The sequence below is a fragment of the Bombus impatiens genome, unplaced genomic scaffold (assembly GCF_000188095.3).
Source record: "Bombus impatiens unplaced genomic scaffold, BIMP_2.2 scf_0317, whole genome shotgun sequence".
Taxonomy (NCBI): domain Eukaryota; kingdom Metazoa; phylum Arthropoda; class Insecta; order Hymenoptera; family Apidae; genus Bombus; species Bombus impatiens.
The window spans coordinates 2,928,861-2,948,294 of record NT_176736.1 but is presented as its reverse complement, the minus strand read 5'-3'; the positions used below and the strand labels follow the sequence as shown (position 1 = coordinate 2,948,294).

The 19,434-nt window shown below is 42.6% G+C and overlaps 1 protein-coding gene across 4 annotated transcripts in view; it reads left to right on the top strand.

The window, feature by feature from the left end:
- Nucleotides 1-19,434, top strand: part of LOC100744414 (netrin receptor UNC5C) — a 47,310-nt gene that overhangs the window by 19,743 nt on the left and 8,133 nt on the right. The window contains exons 3-8 of one of the 4 annotated variants that reach the window (XM_024367220.2): nt 12,527-12,937; nt 13,994-14,275; nt 14,750-14,917; nt 15,765-15,797; nt 16,283-16,447; nt 16,994-17,035. In XM_024367220.2, the coding sequence (XP_024222988.1) occupies nt 12,527-12,937; nt 13,994-14,275; nt 14,750-14,917; nt 15,765-15,797; nt 16,283-16,447; nt 16,994-17,035 (1,101 nt within the window). Of the gene's footprint in view, nt 1-12,523; nt 12,938-13,993; nt 14,276-14,749; nt 14,918-15,764; nt 15,798-16,282; nt 16,448-16,993; nt 17,036-19,434 lie in introns of all 4 variants that reach the window. The other 3 variants (XM_012385093.3, XM_024367221.2, XM_024367222.2) reach the window with 3 other exon arrangements.

Below are 19,434 nucleotides of genomic sequence, written 5' to 3'. Positions count from 1 at the left end.
GGCCGACGTTCCGGCGCGCCGAGGAAAATATTAGCCGCGTTAATAATTAACGGGCCGCGGGCAGGTCGACGCCGTGCGTCGTTCTCACGTTTAAGACCGCAAATCACTTTGTTTGTAACTTCGTGTCGCGTCTATTTCGTGGCGTCTTCAATTTTTCAGCCTCCTGCGAACTTTGAGAATTTAAATGTTCGAATAGTCGAGAATAAGGCGGGAAGTTTCTTGGTTTCAGATGAGTCATATGATTAGTCTAACACAGTGGAATTGACTAAATGAGCTTTCATAAATCGTAGAAAATTTATACCGTCTGTGGTACAAATTGGCGTGATGAATGTTGGAAATTTGCTTGAAGGAATAACAAAACACAGGAAGTAAGTCAGTCAGTAGGATTGAATTTGTCGATACAGTGTAGATATTTTATATTCTTTGCAATATGAATTGGCACGATAAAGACTAGAAGTTTGCTTAGAGAAATGAAAAAGGTTCAGGGGAAGTAAGCTGGTAATTAGTAGGTTAAAATTCTACTTAACGGCGTGGAAATGAGCTTCGTTAGCATAACATGAAAGAGTTGTACTGTGATGGAAATTAGCGGTATAAATATTGGAAGAAACCTGGGAAAAAGCAATAGAAGAATCAAAGGAGAAGAAAAGAAGACGAAGATGATACTAGCGTATACTAGTAACACAAAGTGAATACTAATAAGTGAATAATTAGGAAACATTTAAAAACTCTTTTAATAAATGATATCGCAATTATTTGTTCGTATCAACAAAATGAGAAACAAAATTCAATAAAAAAGAAGAAGAGCTGATTGATTAATTGTTACTACAAAACATTTGGAAAAATAATTATTTCCTAATAATAATAAGTTTGTAATAATAATCAGTTCGTACGAAGGGAATAAATAAAAAAAGTCGATCGTTTCCACTGCATTATCCCCGTAACAAGTTCACCAAGCTTGTCGTCCAGCCTGCAGATAACATGCATCAAAATAACGAGTACCGTTTTCCAGAAGATAGATATCCACCGAGACCCCGGTAAAAGCTATCGAACGTGTCTGGTTTTCGAGCTCGCGAAGCCAGCCAGGTTTCGCTCGTATCCGGTAGCGAAAGAAGAATTACGAGCGGAGAAAATACGAAGCTTCCCTGCCTTGGAAAAATGTTTATTCCGGCGTGCGAGAAAGCGGAAGGCGAGAGCGGATCGCGTCGACGAATCTTCAGATTTACGACTAATAAATTCTCCATACGCCGATGCTCTTTCTGTGCTCTCGTAAAGGTCACGTCACGCTGCTGATTTCGGATTCTTCGACCCCATTCTATCTAGCACGGGTTCACCTCTGGGTAACAGTACCATCCGCGGGATTTCGCCCTTCGTGAGAACCTATTACTCATCCTCGTGCTGGCGTGGGCCCGTTTCCGAGCGATAAGTATCATAAGTAAATCGCGATCAGGTCCCGCGATACGACCTTCGATCACGTAGCTGACCACAAAAACAGAGATGGATAGATGGAGAACGAGAGAAGGAAAGATAAAGAGAGGAAACTGTAAACTGTTTGAAGATAGTGGGAGGTCGTGTGGATCTCGCGAAATCGCCCGGAGCAAAAATGCAAAAGCCAACGCGAATGCTGGTTGGCGGGTTGGCTCGACCGAGCAATTACCCGGTTGGTTCCACGTCGGAATGGGGCCCGTTCTCGGCCTCGCAGCCGCGGAGGAGGAAGATGAAGGGGAAGGGGAAGAGTGGTAGAGTCGAATGCGAAAGAGAATAAAAAAATACACGGTGAAGTTAGTTAGGCGAGAGAGAAGGGAGAAAAACTCTTTAATCTCTCGTGGTCTCTCATCGGCACACTGCCCGACCGAGTATATACCGCGGTCTTTCTTGCGCTCGTGGTGTATGCCTTTCTCCGTTTCTGTCATTCTTTTACTCGCAGCGACGAAAGGTCGGGTCAGCTTTAATTATCGTAAATCAAACGAGAGAGTGGTGCGCCGAGAGGAGGCCCCGGCAGTTGTGCAAGCACGAGCGCCGCGATTATTGTTGAAATCGCGGAGAACCGCCGGGTAAAAGAGTGGCCTGGGTAAAACGCAAACTACAGACCGGCAGATCGTGAAATATCGGCCGATCGAATTACAACACGACGATATTTTCGCGCGTTCCCTCGTCCCGTGAACTCTCGATATCTTCGAAGGTGGTTAGTCAAGTGTTGGTCCGGCAGTCGCGTTGCGAAATTTCTCGATGCTCTCGGACACATCGGTTCGAAAACCGGATATGTTCGTTGTTTCTTAATTGCATCTTTCGACACTGGCCTATGGACGTTTTTCTTTTTCTTTTTTTTTTTTTTGTGTGTGTGAAATATACTTGTGGAGGTTCGAATTGTAAATCCGCTTTCTTAAGAAGTCTTTGGAAAGTTCATATTAATGTTTGCTTATGTTTCTAGCCGCTTCAGTTCGAAAATTCCATATGTATTTTCATTTAACTCTTCTTAATTGTATCTTTGATTATATAATTCCAATAATAGATTCGCGAAGAGCAAATTATATGTATATACCATAAGATCAAATTATGTAATCAATTTTCATACCAAAGTTGCCAAAATCGTCATTATCTTCGTTCACCAAATTCCCGATAACTTTAATCATATCAATTTGCCATACTTGTTTTTTCGTACATCTTCGTCTCAAAATACAATTCTATACAATCCAATAATGAGTCTTCGTAGTAGGTTCTTGAATATGCCAATCATTGCTATTTATTAACTTAAAAATTCTCCCATACTTCCAATCTCATTTTAATCATTTTAATCTAAAGTAACTCGTTGCGATTACCATCCAGCGAAAAAGGAAGAAAGATAAATCAAACGCAACGAATTTTTGAAACAAGGTACGAAGAGTCGCCAACCAGAATCGAACGATATCGAGGGGAGGCACGGCGCGCGCTAGTTTTCCTGCGTTCGGTCCCGCCTCGTCAGAGATTCGAATCTTCGTGGCTCGCAATTTCAATGCAAATCGGTACACGAGCTCCATTGTGTCTGGCAAATGGAACGATGAATCCGCAAAAAGCGCGGGACGTGAAATTTTGTTCCAGTTCGACGGGTATCACGGATGAAGTACAATGGGCAACGGGCGAGAATCGACGTGACGTCGTTTTGAGGGCGGTGGTTATCGATAGCAGGAGGAAAGAAGGCGCCGCGGGAGGCGTTCACGCAACCAAGCAGTCGTATCTGATTCTGTTACTCGGTTAATTACACGCCTTAACGTGAGCCTTGCTGCCGTGGCTGCAATCGACTCGTGTAATGCGCATCATCGCCCTACGCTTTTTACGATTCGCCGCCTCTTCCGGAGGCCTCCGTTTAATATTCACCCTTTCGTCAGCGTTCGCGCGTTTTTCCACCCGTTCCATTCGTTTAATTTTCTGTCGTTCGCGAGCAGGCCGATCCGCGACGACAAGTTTCGTGCCGCTTAAAACAATCGGTATACGCGTGATGGATGAAACTCGATAACGGATTGAGTTAAGCGATCACGCGCATCGTTAATAGGTTGATTCGCAGGATGTAGGTTTGTTACAGCGTGGGATCGAACTGTGGGTAATGTTCACTGGAGTAGGGGGATAAATCGTAACGGGGAATTAAATTTTCTATATTACACTTGTAATCCTTAGCTTATATTTTAAAGATAGTTAATTTTGTTTACTGAACCATGTTATGTAATTATTATGTAACGAGATATACTATAAGATATAAATTGTAATAAGAAACAAAATTTTATATATTACGTTGGTGTGGAATTTAGTTTGTAAATCATAGTCAAAATTTTATAACTAGGATTATGTGTAGAATCAAGATGTAAATTGTACGACAATAGGAGATGAAATTTGACGTATCACGTGTCTGTGGAATGTAATTCCTAAGTCGCCGTTTGTGAAGCTTTTAATTAATAAATTTCAGGTATTATAAGATACGTGTTAGCTAAGATTTCCTAATCTCCGTTTTCATGTAAAACGTTTTTCGCAACAGTCGGAAAGACACTGTCGTCGCTCTGGATCGTCCAGCCACCTGAGAAGTCTCTATCCTCCGGGTACACTGACCGCCCTTTAACTCTGACCTCTGACTTCTGATTCCGAATACAATGCGGGGCTGTTGTCGCGCACCGTTCAAAGATAATGCGCGGCTGTCCAAATGGAACGAATCGAGGAAGGTTCAACCTGATTTCATCTCGGTGTCGATCGTTCTCCAACGATCAAAGAGAAAGATCCTCCTCCTCTTTATCGGTTCCTCCTTCGTTTGTTTCTCTGTCTTCCATTTGGCCTGGTATCGATCTACGTACCAGCTTGTCCGTTACGATAAAGATCGATCGAGATACGAAACAGACGAGAGGACCACTCGTGGTTGACGTATGTATATCTCTCGTTAACCGGAATGACGATAGAATAAATTCCCTGGGAGCAGGGAACCCGACTCGTAGAGACTTGACTGGCATTATTTGGACCCGAAGGTCGTGAACCGTGAATGGCCTGGAACACAATAGCAACTCGAGGCGGTCAGGCGCCGTCTTATTGTATATTTCAGTACACCCTCCAGGCCGGAAGTAGTCCTTTTTCTCCAAGGGACCGATTCATGGGAAACGTTAATTCTTCAACGACTACCTTTCGCCACCTTTCGCCGAAAGTCGCTCAAAATATTTGGCTCGCACCTGGCGTTGACTTCTCTAGACTGGAATAAGTGTCGTTTCGGATAATCCGAGAATAGAAGTCGCTCTTGAAAACGCTTCCCTTTTCAATCGTCCACCCTAGAGTGACTAATGAAAACATTCACTTATTGAAAGAGCAGCATTTTGTTTATCTGAATGTTTTTTTCGACAATATGAAAGTTCGTATTAATCGATTAATTTTTATAACGTGAGACGTCGAGATATACTGTCTTTCATGACTGAAATTCTTCTGATGTATCGGGATATCGAAGTACAATAACATTCACTTACATGGAGTTGAATAGTATGACCTCTTGTTTTGTAATACATTTTTATATTGCCAGGGCACAGCACATCTACGCCATTCCCTCATTGCATGATTTTTTCATATTTTGATACATTAATATTGCATTTATTATCGTAACTGTATCCATGTTGTATCGTGTTTCTGATGGAATATTATGTAATTTTGAATCCTGTATTATACATAAAGGAATACACTAAATTGAATTTATGAATGAGCATTTCCCTATTTACACGCCCGCTACCATTCATGCCTATTCATTATATTATTTTAAACAAAATTATATAGCAGACAGATTAATAATTCCAGACTTAAATAAGTAAAATCTAAAATCATAACGTATTCAACAACCCCCTACAAGGTAAAACAACAATCACGTAAAATCAACAGCGTTACGATTATCGCCACATTACAAAATTCATCGCGACAATTTCCCCTTTCTCTCACTGTTCAGAAAAGAAAAACGAGGTAACAAAGAGTCTAGCCTGTTACATTCAACGTGTAATAAGGCCGATCACGCGAGGATCGGGTACTTCTACGGAATCGGACTTCCTGGAAATTCAATTCTCTCCCTCGGCCTTCTTCCCCGCAAATTAGCACCCTTCAGCTGTGACGCGGTGTCAAGGTGTCAACGAGGGTCGCCAGGGCGAGCACCTTGATTTCGAGGCATCGTTAGATGCGCCGCTCACGGGAGATATGCTGTATATACGCGTAGCTACGGAAGAGGCGGAAGAGTCAAGCGGCGGGGTCAATGAAGCCCGGAGCACGAAGCGTTACTCTTTGGCCGACGTTCGGCCTGCTAAAATAACAAGGCACGTGACGCGAGAAAACAAGGAAGCTCTTGTCTCTTCCTTCGTCCGTCTTTCTTCTCTTCTCGCTTCAACTGGCCTTCGTTCTTTCCATTTTGCTTCTCTTCCAATCTTTCCCCTCTCACCTATTTCATCTTCCCATTCGATTTGTGTATTTTGGTATCGCGTAGGAGATTAAGGAAGATTTTACCGAATCTTCTCAAGATGTTCACGTTCTTGTTGATTCTTCTTAATGTCATGTAAATTGGAAGTCACATGCCTATATGTCTTCGGGTTACAGAAAATTATGAATCATGGTCTTATCTCATAAGCAAATAAAACTCTGGTTTTAGAAGTTTACTAAATTCAGTGTGTTGAAGTACTGACGCATTAGTAAGGTATATATAACATGCAACGTATTAAGAAGTAAAGTTGTTCAGGCGCGTTTTGTATATTGCATTTAGTACATTTTAGTGCATTTAGTACACTGATACTGGTAGTGTGACCGGTATTATTTGTTTATGTAATTGAAATTCTTTAATCCTGGTATCATTGGTCACCGATCGCTTTTATAGCCGTCATTGTAAAATTTAATGTCGCTGTTTAGTAACCGTCATGACAGTCATATAATCCATACTCATAAATCAATATCCTTACACCAGCCCACTCTTTTAAGAAGTTTCTCAGCCCCGTTTCTCTGTTGTATCTCTCCATTTTTCAACGGCTTTAACTCGAGCATAAGAGGATATATTGACAATTAATGAACTGCCTGAAAGCCTAGAGAATATTCTTTTCCAAAGTACCAAGCGCCATATGAATGAAACTCGTTTCCAAGGACGGAAGACATTGACCAGCCGCCGACTCGAAATAGAGTCGTCGTCGTTCAAGTTCTCATTGTTCGCCACTTTCACCGCCATAAATAACCTAGTCCTAACACCCTGCATACACCTCTCGCCTCACCTAACCACAAATCTATTCTCCATATCCGTAGTTGAAACAAAAATACACATCTCAAAATCTCCCGCGCCGTATCGCGTCCCATCCAGAATCTCTCTCCCCATCGGTCTCCACTTCCTTCGAATCTTCCCCATCTCTGGCGAAGCACGTTCTCTAATCTACATCGTCCGCCTCTTCCCCAATAGCGCGTATGTTCCATTGACTCGCATAGCCGGCAAGAGCCAACCGTGTTGCAGGTACCTTTGTTAATTAAGAGGCGTCATGTGTGGCCCCTCAGCCGTAGGTACACGTTGAAACTGTACACGCTAGCGTTCGTGTGTCTGCCCGGCGTAATACGTGGTCAACCTATATAGTGACCACGCGAGATTTCCCCTATATATATGCATGTGTAGATGCATACACACAGAAACACATATACAGGGTGATTTTGAAATCGTGGTACGTGAAAATCTGAAGGATGTGATTCTTTACGTAAAAAAATGTGGACAAACTTTATTCGAAATGAAGATAAGAAATAACTGTTCGAAATAATTTATTTCCGACTTTCCTTCCTAATATTGTTATTTGAGAAGAAGAATATATTATCGACTCGTTTGAAATAGTTCAAATTTCAAATAACTAATTATTTCGTTATTTCCATATTCCAAGTTTGACAGAGGAAATAATCCTCAAAATAATATGCTACAAAAAGATTTAATTTTAAGAAATTTTTACTTGGCAACTAAATGATTGCGGATTTTGTCAATACCACCTAATGACAAGATCCGCAATCACTTAGTTGTCAACCCAATAGATTAAACAAGATATCGGATAAAATGTATTCGTACGACGCTTCGTTTGCAGGAAAATTGGGTTTTGAAATGTGTCGTGTATAATGTTAGTAGAAATTCGTTTGCAAGTGTCATGTTCGTCTCATTTGGATGTTTAAAGATTTCTCAAATATACGGATAAACTAAATATGTTCAAATACTACTTTCTCGAAAACGAGTCATTGCATGAACAAACTTTTGTTGAAATGCGTCAATATATCGTGAATGTTGAAATGCAGCCAATATTAAAAACGTTATACAGAATAAGCAAATTATACGATATTTTATTATGTCATTATTAAATGTTTATATTATTTCGTGTCGTTAAATTATTATTAAATCTTTATATCATTTAATATAATTAAATTTTGATTGGATTTTATGTGCAACATTATATATATATCGTTATATTAATAAATCATATTTATTCTGTATTTCTACGCGACGAACCACGTCGTTTTCAGCTGTGTGTATCGCAATTTTAGAATCACCCTGTAAGCACAGAGGGAGCTCTTGTATCCAGGCAAGGGACACGACTAACTATCCAGCTACACTGGCTAACGAGGGGCCTCGTGCAGATCTCGTGGTGGCTATTCGATGGCGGGACCGGATTACACCGTTCCGTTCCGAATTATCGGAAACCGATGAGCTCGGTTTTTCCGTAGAACGCACGGCTCGCGTGTCGCGTGACGTTGCTCAATTAAGTTCGCAACCCCGGAACTCTTGCTCCTTTTTCGTCCCTGTTGTTCCCTCGTAGATGCGGGGGTGGGTTGTTTAGGGGGTATTTGCCACAAGCAATTACCGTGGCGCGATGGAAAGAGATTTCGACGGAGGTCGGCTTGTTCGGTAGGTGCGGCTGATTCGGTGATAGATCGGAGATTAACCCAGGTTCCAGCCTCGGTGGTGGAGGCAGGGTCGATGTTGGAGGTTTCGGGGTAGGTGTTCGAAACCTTGTTCTCCTTGCTGTAGATCCTATGGGATAACGTTTTTAGGTTGGTGTGTGTCGGGTTACGTTAACGTTTATGCATATCGTAGAGACGATCGAGATATTAGGTTGCAATATATGAAACCATAGGTCCTTAAAAAGGATAGGTTAAAGAATCAAAGTCATTTATGGAACAGAGAATTCTCATCTTTAAGAAATGTTCGTCGACGAAGAAAGATTTAAGAAATTGATAAAAGAAAGTCAAACGCGCGTTGAATGTTATCTGCTGTGAATAATTACAAGAATCTTCTAAACGTCTTCCAGTAATCTCAGAACCCTAGCGATGAAATTAGATAACACGCGCATATAGCAACTTAATGTGGACAATTATAGAAGAGATATCGTCCCACATTCGGAAAATTCATTACAGTCTCCGAAACACGAGGCTTCGTTAACTTTCTAGCAGGAACAGCCTCTGAATCGTACCCGCGAAAAGAGTTTCACGTCTAGATCGGTAATTTAAACTGCAGAAGCTTATCCTGACTCTCCTTTGAATCCACGTCGGAAGCTTAAAACCTCATCTATCAAAGAATTACTATCCGCGGCTAAATAACCAAGGGGGACTGTAGGAATAATCCACACAAAGGAAGCAAAACGCGCAAAACAGCTCTGTTTCACCCCGTTCGGTCCCTCGATCGAGCCGAGTTTCTCTTTTTCTCGAGCTCGTGCGCGCGTTATATCGCTCGATTAAGCGCTCATCCGGTTACTCTATTTTTTCCTCTCTCGTAGCCTCTCGCGATGTCGAGGAGAAAAAAAAATCAGCCGCGGGGGTTGCAACGAAAAGAGGGGAGGGGTGGCGCGCGTGAATTAGCGTGGTACTGGGTGAGCGTGTACGAGCAATCAAAGACACATTGAAGAGGGAAAAGAGATCCGGTTGTGCGCGAAAATGGCCAGTCGGAATTTATACGAACTCGTCCCGAGGAATTAGACGGGGAAACGATTCCGCGGAACTTTATCGGCCAACCGATCAGCGGAATTATCGGAAATCGATGGAAATCCTCTTTCGCCGACTGTTCGTGTCTCCTCCTGGCCTCGCTCGATTGAGTCCTCTGGGTCTTCTTTTCCTTCCATGTTTCTCTTTCTTTCTCTTTTTCTCGTTGGTACTACACTCGATTCCACGGATCGCGTGTTTGCGAACGTGTGCACACAAAGAGAACGGGGCTTTGACTGAGCTAACTGAAAAGAGAGAGGAAGCCGAAGGCGCGAAAAGAAAACACCGTGGATTGATGGATAGTCGTGTAGATGGTCGTTTGTTTTAATCGACTCCGTGGAAATCGCCGCTTCATCAGAGTACTGTAATAATGAAAGGAAGAGAACGAAGCGAAGCACATTTTTTAGTGAATGCGATACAATGGATGCTCGTATAATACGTCTAGCGTTATAGGAAATACCATTACACGAAAGCACATGGCTTATAACAATTCAGGTAGACGAAGTAAACTTTTACGTCTTTCATAATTAGAAAAAAAATTCTGTTTAAACGAAGTCCACTTATTCGAACGAAGCCTTAATTAGCGTTTGATTAAATGCCGATTGAATCTACTTATCTGAACGTGATTCCCTATTATACTACGAACAATCACAATGAAAATCTTATGAAATGATATAAAAAAAATCGTAGATGTTCAATTTTCTCATGATGATCCGTGGTACTTTGTGATTAGGAAATTCTCGATCCGTACTTTTATCGACACAATGTCCACGTTCGACAACCTGGTGTATTCGTAAAAGACGAAAAAGGGGATAATAGAGAAAGAAGCGCAGGCGTGAAAAGAAAACATCGTGGATGGACGAATCCCATGGTGCAGGATATTCGTTTTAATCGACCTAAACCCACAGAAAATCGACGTTGCCAGCGTGGTGTCGATATGGCACGGTCGTGGTCGTCCAAAGTGGCTAACGACGACTCTTGTACGAACTGATTCGGGGAAAAACTGGCCGTACTACGATTCTACCCTATCGGCCAATCGATCGAGATCCATTATCGAAAACCGATGAAAATTCTCTTTTAGTTGCGCTTCGATTCACCACGGTACGTCACGTCGCCGAAAATTTTTGCTTGCCCCTCCTCCACCATTTCTCGTTCTCTCACCGATATATACATATGCGTGTCAGCGTGTCTTTTTTCCTCTTTTAGTTCGTTCGTTCATTCGTCCGCCGGCGCTTCTCATTTGCTCGTTGTGCGATTCCCATCTCCGCGGGCCGGATATCGAAGGTATCTGCCCGCCATCGAATATAAATTCTGACAATTTTTTTCAGCGTGAGAGGCGAATTTTTGTTTCCTCGTATTTTCCCAATTCATTCGGATGACCGGCTGCTTTCCGTGAAACGCGTGAAAAATAACGAGCAAGGACAACGATAAAAGGCTGCGACGTCCGATTGTAAAGTCTGTCGATCACGATGTCCGTCCGATGTGCACGCGGATCTTGTCGCTGATATTCAAGTTTCGCATGATTGACGCTGATATACTTGTAGAATCCTCGGGAAGATAATACGAATCGTTATAGACAGCGTAAATAAGATAAAAGAAAGTGAGTTGATAACTCTGCCCGCTTTGATTACCACCGTCATTTTTAGAGATATGAAAATACTTTATTCCTATAAAATATATAGCCCAAAGAGAATTACATTGTATATGTGAGTAACAACATTTTTATGACTCGTGAGAACTTCTTGGACATTTCAAGATCTACTTTTTTAAATAGTGCATGTTTATGCAAATTTATATTTTTATCAACTCAAGAAATGGAACATGGAAATTCCTTTCACCTAATAAAAATCGTAACAAGTAGTCACTCTTGAATAATTAATTGTGTGTCCTAAACGTATTCGATGCAGTTTTACACTTTCAGAACATTTCCTTAATAAAACGAAATACGCCCGATATAAAGCTCTTCTCCGAAGAAAGGCACACAAGTTTTTGCAATATCGGTTTCCATCACAATCCCGCTGCACGAGTGGCAATTTCATTTTTCCGTTTCCCCTTCTTTTGGGAAGCGGTGCGAGACGGAGAAGTCGATATACGAGAACGAGGACGATTATCGCGATGAAAATTGTGGCCCTCGGCCAAATGTCGCACGGGGATAAAGGTCTAACCGCTGGTTGGCGGGAAATGCATCGGACTTGTGCACCGGTGCGCCGCGTAAATCCGAAAATTCATTACTGCAGCCTCTCGCGAGCGAGCGAGCGTGCAAAACGGGCCGATTGTTCGCGAACAGGACGTTCCGGCGAGCGAGACGCCTGGCAGTAATGGGCCGGCGTCAGGATTTACAAGGGGATGGTAACCAGCGTTGGCTATTGTTGACAAGCAAATATAGAATTTTCACGATTCCGATGGAACAATCCCCGGGGGCGGTGAATAACGTCCGCGCGAATTAATAACTCGATCGTAAATTACGATTACGGAGGGTAGAGAAGGGATGGGTTCGTGTATTTAGAATTCAAATGACTGACTGCGCTCCCAGCCTGATCCTGCCTGATTGCCGGTACCCCCATCCGCGCTCCGATTTCTGCCACATGTTAATGACGATAATCCAATTCTATGAATTTATCAGGAACTGATAATAACCAGCGACGTTCGTTTTGATTTGTCCACCAGATTCGAGATTATCGTCCGGCTGGTTTTAATTTGATGTGAAATCATGCGAAGATTGTACTATATATGTGCATATTATATTTATTATCGCATTGCGATAGGCGCTTATTGCTTCAATAATACAAGCAAAAGCGGTATTACGATGAGAAAGTTTGATTTTCAGAGTCATATGCCGACAAGGATGTTAAGGTTCATCGATAGTTCGACAATTTTTTCTTTCGAAAGAAACGTGGCGTCGATGAAACCGTATTATAAAGTACAATACAGAAACATTAAATACGCACAAAATTGTAAGCAATAGTCGAAGATCATTTTTGGCACATACATATGTCCTAAAACTTTGTCTAATGCAATATTTGCCAAAGAGAAAATGCAAAGATTATTTAATACAAGCTTGATTTTGTTCCAGAAGGCGAGGACGCCGCGGAAGACGAAGATTCCTATCTCCTGGAAGAAGACGACGTACCTTCAGCGACAATAGCCACCGACACGGAACTAATTTCCGAGGCAGGAGGCCATCTGCCCGTCTTTCTCACCGAACCAGTCGATTCGTTTGTGGTGAAGAACAAACCGGCCACGTTACATTGCAAGGCCGCACACGCGTTGCAGATCTACTTCCGGTGCAACGACGCGAGGGCGGAAGATTCGCAGCAACAGGATTTCGTAGACCCTCACACCGGCACTAGAATAGTCGACTGCGAATTGAACGTAACCAGAGACCACATCGAGGAATATTTTGGCAGAGACAAGTTCAAATGCGAATGTATCGCATGGTCTGGTTCCGGGCAGATTAAAAGTCAGCCTGCGACTGTCGATGTTGCTTGTAAGTGCGAAAATAATATTGTCCGATCGTATTGTCAAAATGAATATTAGTTTAATATTAATTGGAATAATATTAATTTTTCAAACGTCTCGTAAGATTGACTTTCTGTGTTTTTGTAAGTCACGAATTGAAAGACAGCTTTCTCGGCAATCTAAAACAATTTCTGGCATTCTGGTTATTGAATATACCGATGAATTATAAAATTAGTCGAGCGTAGACTAGTTAGTTTGAGTTGCACAGAAGGTTTAATGTAACGCGAGACATCTCAATTCTTCCAAGAACTTCGCCGATAAATATTCGGCTGTGGACAGTTGTTTGCTCCGCTGTCGGGACAGCCACGACTTTCGTCTTACTTCTGGCCCCTCGTAATTATCTTGATTCTCCTAAGCGAGGTCATTATTTAATTCCGACCCTTAATGCGAGGCAACACAATGACCGGCAACCATGAAGTTTCTAAGAGAATCAATTTAGGAAAGGACCGTTTGTTCGGTACTTTGCGCTTACGTAACTGTCGTTCGGACAAAAACTTTTGCTCCGCGAAAATGCCGTAGATAAATCACTAGAGCTCCTCCTCGACCCACTAGTCTTGTTATCAGCGTGATTAAGGACAATTGCACACATTTACCAATACTCGTGTTTTGTAGGTAAAGCGTTGCACGGAAATTTTCTGTAAATTCGCAATATTTCTTTATCGCCAATTTAACGGTCTTTGCTATTTTTATCTTTCGAATTCGTCGGTACATTCAACGAATTGCACAAAAGTTTCCTTTGACTTACAGCATTGTTTTATCATTATAATCTTTATGATAACTTTTCTTTCCACTTCTAGTCACTTTCAAATTTCATAACATCGAATTTCATAGTTTTTTCTTCAACAGATTGTATATATATTTTCTTTAATTTCCAAGATCTCTTTATCGTTATGTACTGTCTCTAATGTAATAATTTTTCTTTCTATTTCCATGTGTCGAATCCACCAAATATCTACTATTACTTTTTCTCAAAGAACCTCCGTTTGTATCATGTTTCTAACAGCCATAAATCCCATTTTCTCAGACCTGAAGAAGCAATTTGAATCTCCGCCGTACTCGGTATCGGTGGAAGCAGGCCAGAGCACCGAACTCAGGTGTCTTCCTCCTGTGGGAGTGCCACCACCGAGGGTGTACTGGCTAAGAAATAACGTCCCCGTCGACACGGAGTCGGACACGCTTTTAGTGTCTAGCGAGGGACACCTTCTGGTTGGCCAAGCGAAGCTAAGCCATCAGGCGAATTACACTTGTGTCGCGGAGAATATCGCGGCCAAGAGGCTTAGCGAGCCTGTCAGCCTGACAGTTTATGGTAAGTTTGCTTTGATGGCATATAATTGCACGTTACTTCTCGTGATTTGTTTCCATATTACATTTCAAAGGAATACGTGATGTAATTAGACGTAAATGACTGAACTTCTATTAACTCCCCATAGGCGAAAAGTATTTTTTAATTTTCGGTAGATAAAACATTTTAGTATTCTTGATTTTTGAAAATTGTTTCCTGAATATTTATTTTTATAATTATTTCATTGTAAAAATAAAAACTCTTCTCGAAGAAATTTGACGATGAAACACAGATTGCTGACGATCTTGTTCATCTGTTGAAGTAACAAAGCAAAATAGCTATTTTTACTATAATACTATAATATATAATAGATACAAAAATCGGAGTTTCAACTCAATGGATCAAGAATGCTATAATTCAACTCTATCTGCATTTTCTACTCTTTCCAAGATACTAAACGAAACCAAAATTAAAATATCCATAAAAATTTGGTTACAGTGAAGGGCGGATGGTCCTCGTGGTCCGCATGGTCCGAATGTCACTCGAGATGCGCGAAAGGTGGCCAGAAACGAACTCGAACATGTACGAATCCCGCCCCCATGAACGGGGGTCAGCCTTGCATGGGCCCGTCTCAACAGAAGATGGACTGCAACATCGCCTGTCCCGGTAAGTGTCCCGTGAATTCATTATCCAGCCGGGACAGAATGAGATTTTCAAGGAAGCATCACGGTTCGTTAACGTCGATACGCCGTTCGGTTCCGCGACTGAACAGAGATTTCTTGCCGACGTTGTCCCTACCACGCGTCTATTTCTATCCGGTGGCGAACGAGCGAGCAAGAGATCATCGTTTCCTCTTCGTTCGATTGTGAGTCGTGTTGCGCGGGAACGACGCGACGGTCGGGCAAGCAGGTTCTACCACGACAAACCGATATTACCGATGCCAAGGGAGAGGAGAGGCTCTCTCGTTTGATTTACGAGCTTCCCTCTTTCCCTCTTCGAATGTCGCCGATGTCTCAACAGGAGGCGGTTCTCAGCTCTCTTAAATTGTATTCACCTTTCGAAAATGCTTCGCGACATCCCGAAGGAGAAACCTGCACGCACGATCGGCCATGCGTCGAGTGCTATTGAAAATCGTCGGGGGCAACGTCCACGGGAAACGTGGCGGGGAGTCGCGGAGGATCGACGAGTGAAATATTAACCCCTTGTCTCGTGGTTCGCGCTGACACGCTGCACTGGCAGAATTTTGATATGGTTACTCGTTTTGAGTGTTATCCTCGAACAAGAGTCGAGCTCTTGAATGTAAATGGCAGGTAATTGGAAAATGAAGATGGATATGCATATATGTATTTTCTGTTTGGTAAAGGCGAGAATGGCGAGACAGGGAGTTAATTAGAAAGTCTATTGATACTATTGACTGTCGCTTATGTGTGCGCACGTGTTTCTCACTAACTGTCTGTCCTGCTTTCGATAATGCACCTATACGTCTTTCTGTCTAACGCTCGCTTCGGAATAGCCGGCACTCTGGAGGAGTTTACCAACGCTCTAGGTAAGTGTATACTCGTAAATCCGCTTCAAAAGCCAACCATTAAATTAAAAAACAAAAAAGAAAGAAAGAAAGACAGAAAACGTCCACGTATAATATCCATATAATATTCTTATTCAAAAGCAAACGCTAGAAAAGGGAAAAAGATTTCCCTCGAGGAAAAGAATCATTTGTAAGTATCGCGTCGGAACTACTCGAATCATAGCCAAAGATCGAACGCATACGGAACAGAGACTGCTTTTTTCCACGGGGCCGGTACGAGTCAATTAAACGGAAAGGAAGCGAAGTCCTCACGACCGAATTGACGAGTATGGCTTTCGAAAAAGGCTCGTGGGGATACGGACGAGTTACGAGTCTCGCTGTCCCGTTTCCACGTAGCTTTTTACCCATCGCTTTAACGGCGATCCGAGTTCCCCTTAACGACCTCACGAAAGAAAGACGATCCTTCGAACCGTTCGCCTCTTTTTTCTTTTCCCGGGGACACACAGTGGTGGACGGAGGATGGTCCAGATGGTCGGCATGGTCGGTGTGCGGCACCGACTGTACGCATACAAGAAGAAGATCCTGTGACGAGCCACCACCCAGCCACGGTGGACGACCTTGTCAAGGGAGGGACATCAGCGTGGCGAATTGCACCGGCGGCATGTGCAACAGTAAGTCACGAGATCCTTTCCCATTTGTCACGACTCTCTTCGGCGCCACATCGGCTCATCCACGTGAAAAAGATACCTTGTTCGCGAGAATACACAAGCTAATCACCTTTAAGGTGGATCGAGGGTAGGCTGAATGGCTTAGAAGATAGTAGAAGCTTTTTTCGTAGATCGGATAAGGAATAATAAATGTTCGGTGATTCGAGTTTAACTGGACTCCATTTTATCGGTAAAGTGAAACTTTGTGGTGTTTGGAAAGTCTGTTTGGGGATTCAGAGTTCTGGATTTTTCTATAGTGTGAGTTGAAGGTGATCAGTGTGTAATTAGAGTTGATTAACGACCGAGTAAAATGAATATTCAAGTAGTTTTATGTTTTCTGTTTTATGAAGTCGATCATTGCTGAATAATTATAGACTATAATTATCTTTATGACTACTGCTTCTTGCCTCGCATAGAGAATATACTTATCATAAATTAATCTTTACTCACCATTCGCCGCAAACGCTTTGATAATCGTGCCATTCTACCAGCCTCCTGTTTCTTTTCCAGATGGTAACACGAAGATGGGCGGCGCACACTTGACCGAGCATGGTAAGTTCAAACTTAAAAATTCACTTTTTCCTTGATACTTAGTTCTTTTAATAAAACCTGGTATAGTCTTGAGAAAATGTTATAATTCTATGTTTGTACGTGGCATGTTTGTGGCACAAAGAATTCGACGTCACGATTGGACAATAGCGATTCGCCAAACGTTCGAGACCCACCCCCGATCCGTTCCGCGGTGGCGACGTGCGAAAATCGAAATAAAATATGGCGAGTAGGCGTAAGGCACGACCAGCCGCGAAGAAAACGCGCCTAACTCGTCGCGCGACATTCTTAGATGGATTCTTCACGGTTTGTGAGCGCCGTTTATATCCGCCGTAGAGCTCGGTTCGCGATCAGATACCATTCAAATCGTTCGTCCCATGTTGGGAAAATAGAACAGAGCGATCGTGCGCTGAGCGCCGCTCTAAGAACGATATTCATCGATTCAGGTATATTAATGCGAATGTCGAAGGCGTCACGAGCCTTTAAACGGTTGCGCGTCGTCGAACAATTGATGTAGAGTAAAATAATTCCAATAGCGAATGAGTACACCCATATTTATGCAGAAACGATGAAGAAGTATAACTAATAAACGATTGATACTAAGAGAAAAAAACGGGTCAAAGAATTTAATTCTCAAACGAATAAACTAAAATTATCAGTGAAGTTTTACAAAACAAATTTTACTTCGTTTAAAATTTTAAAATTCTAAAAGCTATTTTGTACAATGCAATTCTGTAATCTACAACCTGTCAATTCACGAATAACAATCGATAAATTATTATAGAAGAGGATTGCGATCTTCGATTCTCGCAACTCACGCTCAAATACCTTCTCTTCTTCTTACCCAATTTACCATCCACCTCTTGTACAATTCCAGTCGCTTGCCATCGGTTTAATAATCGTTTTCCAGCCCGAGGAAAAATGCCTCCTCATTCCCTCGTCATCCCTCCGCTATTTACCCAGCAAGTTTTCCACGCCAATGACGAAGGTCCACAGCCCCTCCGCGTATTTACTTTTAATTACGCGACCGGTTAATTATTGACGCTCCGCAGGACGATCGTCGAAGGGCCGATTCGCGGTCCAAACAGTCGCAACAATGAGGTGGCGGCTGCTGCTAGTCAAGGGTGGCCCACTGGTCCGTATAGATCCAGACACAACCCCCGTTAGCTGGACGATTCTATCGACCGAACCACATCAAAGTTGCACGCGATACCGTTCGACGTAGGCTGTATTCTCTCCCCATTCCACCTCGCGTCGACGGGGGTGGGTTCGCTTTAATATCGAAGAAAATTATGTAATCGGTAGCCGTTACGCCTCCCGCGCCCCTTCCAACAGGGGAAATTGATCGTGCATGCAAATAAAGTGCCATTATCCCGTGGCGAAACTCTGAACGTGAGTATATGGATGGTCGAACAGAGGGAAGAGAGAGGGTAGCAACCACCACCCTTTGGAACTTCGATTTTCGTCGAAAGCCACGATAAGACGCGAAAACTGTTGCGAATTACACCCCGGTGGTTGGTGAGAGGTTTTAGGATAGTTTTCGCCGAAATGGTTAACTCTAAGGTAGAAAACCAAGATTCTGAAATTATTCAACGAACGTGTAGGTATGTTTGCGGGTACGATATTTGAAAGTTTTCCATAGACTTCGACGAGAAAAGAGGAACCGAAAATAAAATGTTAGTGAAAGGAATATAGAATATCCAGTAGTTGTACCAGAGTTAAAGTAAAGTGGAATACACGTACTTCGAGTTTACATACGAATTTTCTTTCTCTCTTTCTCTTTCGCGAATCTTTTCCAATTCTTTTTCATAAAAATACATGTGTATTTTATAAAAATGCCTACAGTGTTTTATTGCCTACGGTGTTTCAAAGTAGTTACGTCTCTTTCGAGGAAAGATTCACGAAAGTGAGATAACAAAAGAAAAAGGCAATCGAAGCCAGAATGCTTTCAAGGGGTTCCGAATGAATTATAGGCTTCAGATACGTTAGGTCGAGGTTATGAAGCGTTATCAATTGCCGTTAAGGAAATAAATCTCTGCGACCCCCTGCACTAGCTCCACTTTTCAGTTTGCGGAGGGTGAAGCACGCGAACGATCCAGGCGAATGGAGGAGAGAGCCTGCGTAACCCGACTAACGACGTGGAACTATTGCGTTTCAAGGAATAGATCCTCTTTCTCCTTTCTCCCCCTTATTTTCTGGATCTTCGTATGCGTTTTCGTCGCGGCGTATATTGATGTTCGAAGCACGTGTCCCGGGACCAGCGTGCGCCAAGCAGACGCACATGATCCTGCGAACGAGAAGCCGGCTCTCCTCCGAGAGTCACGTACCGGGGTTACAACCGGGAATGGCTTTGACATTCTAAAATTGGAAGAAGCTTAGGAACGTCAGCCGCCGCTTTCTCG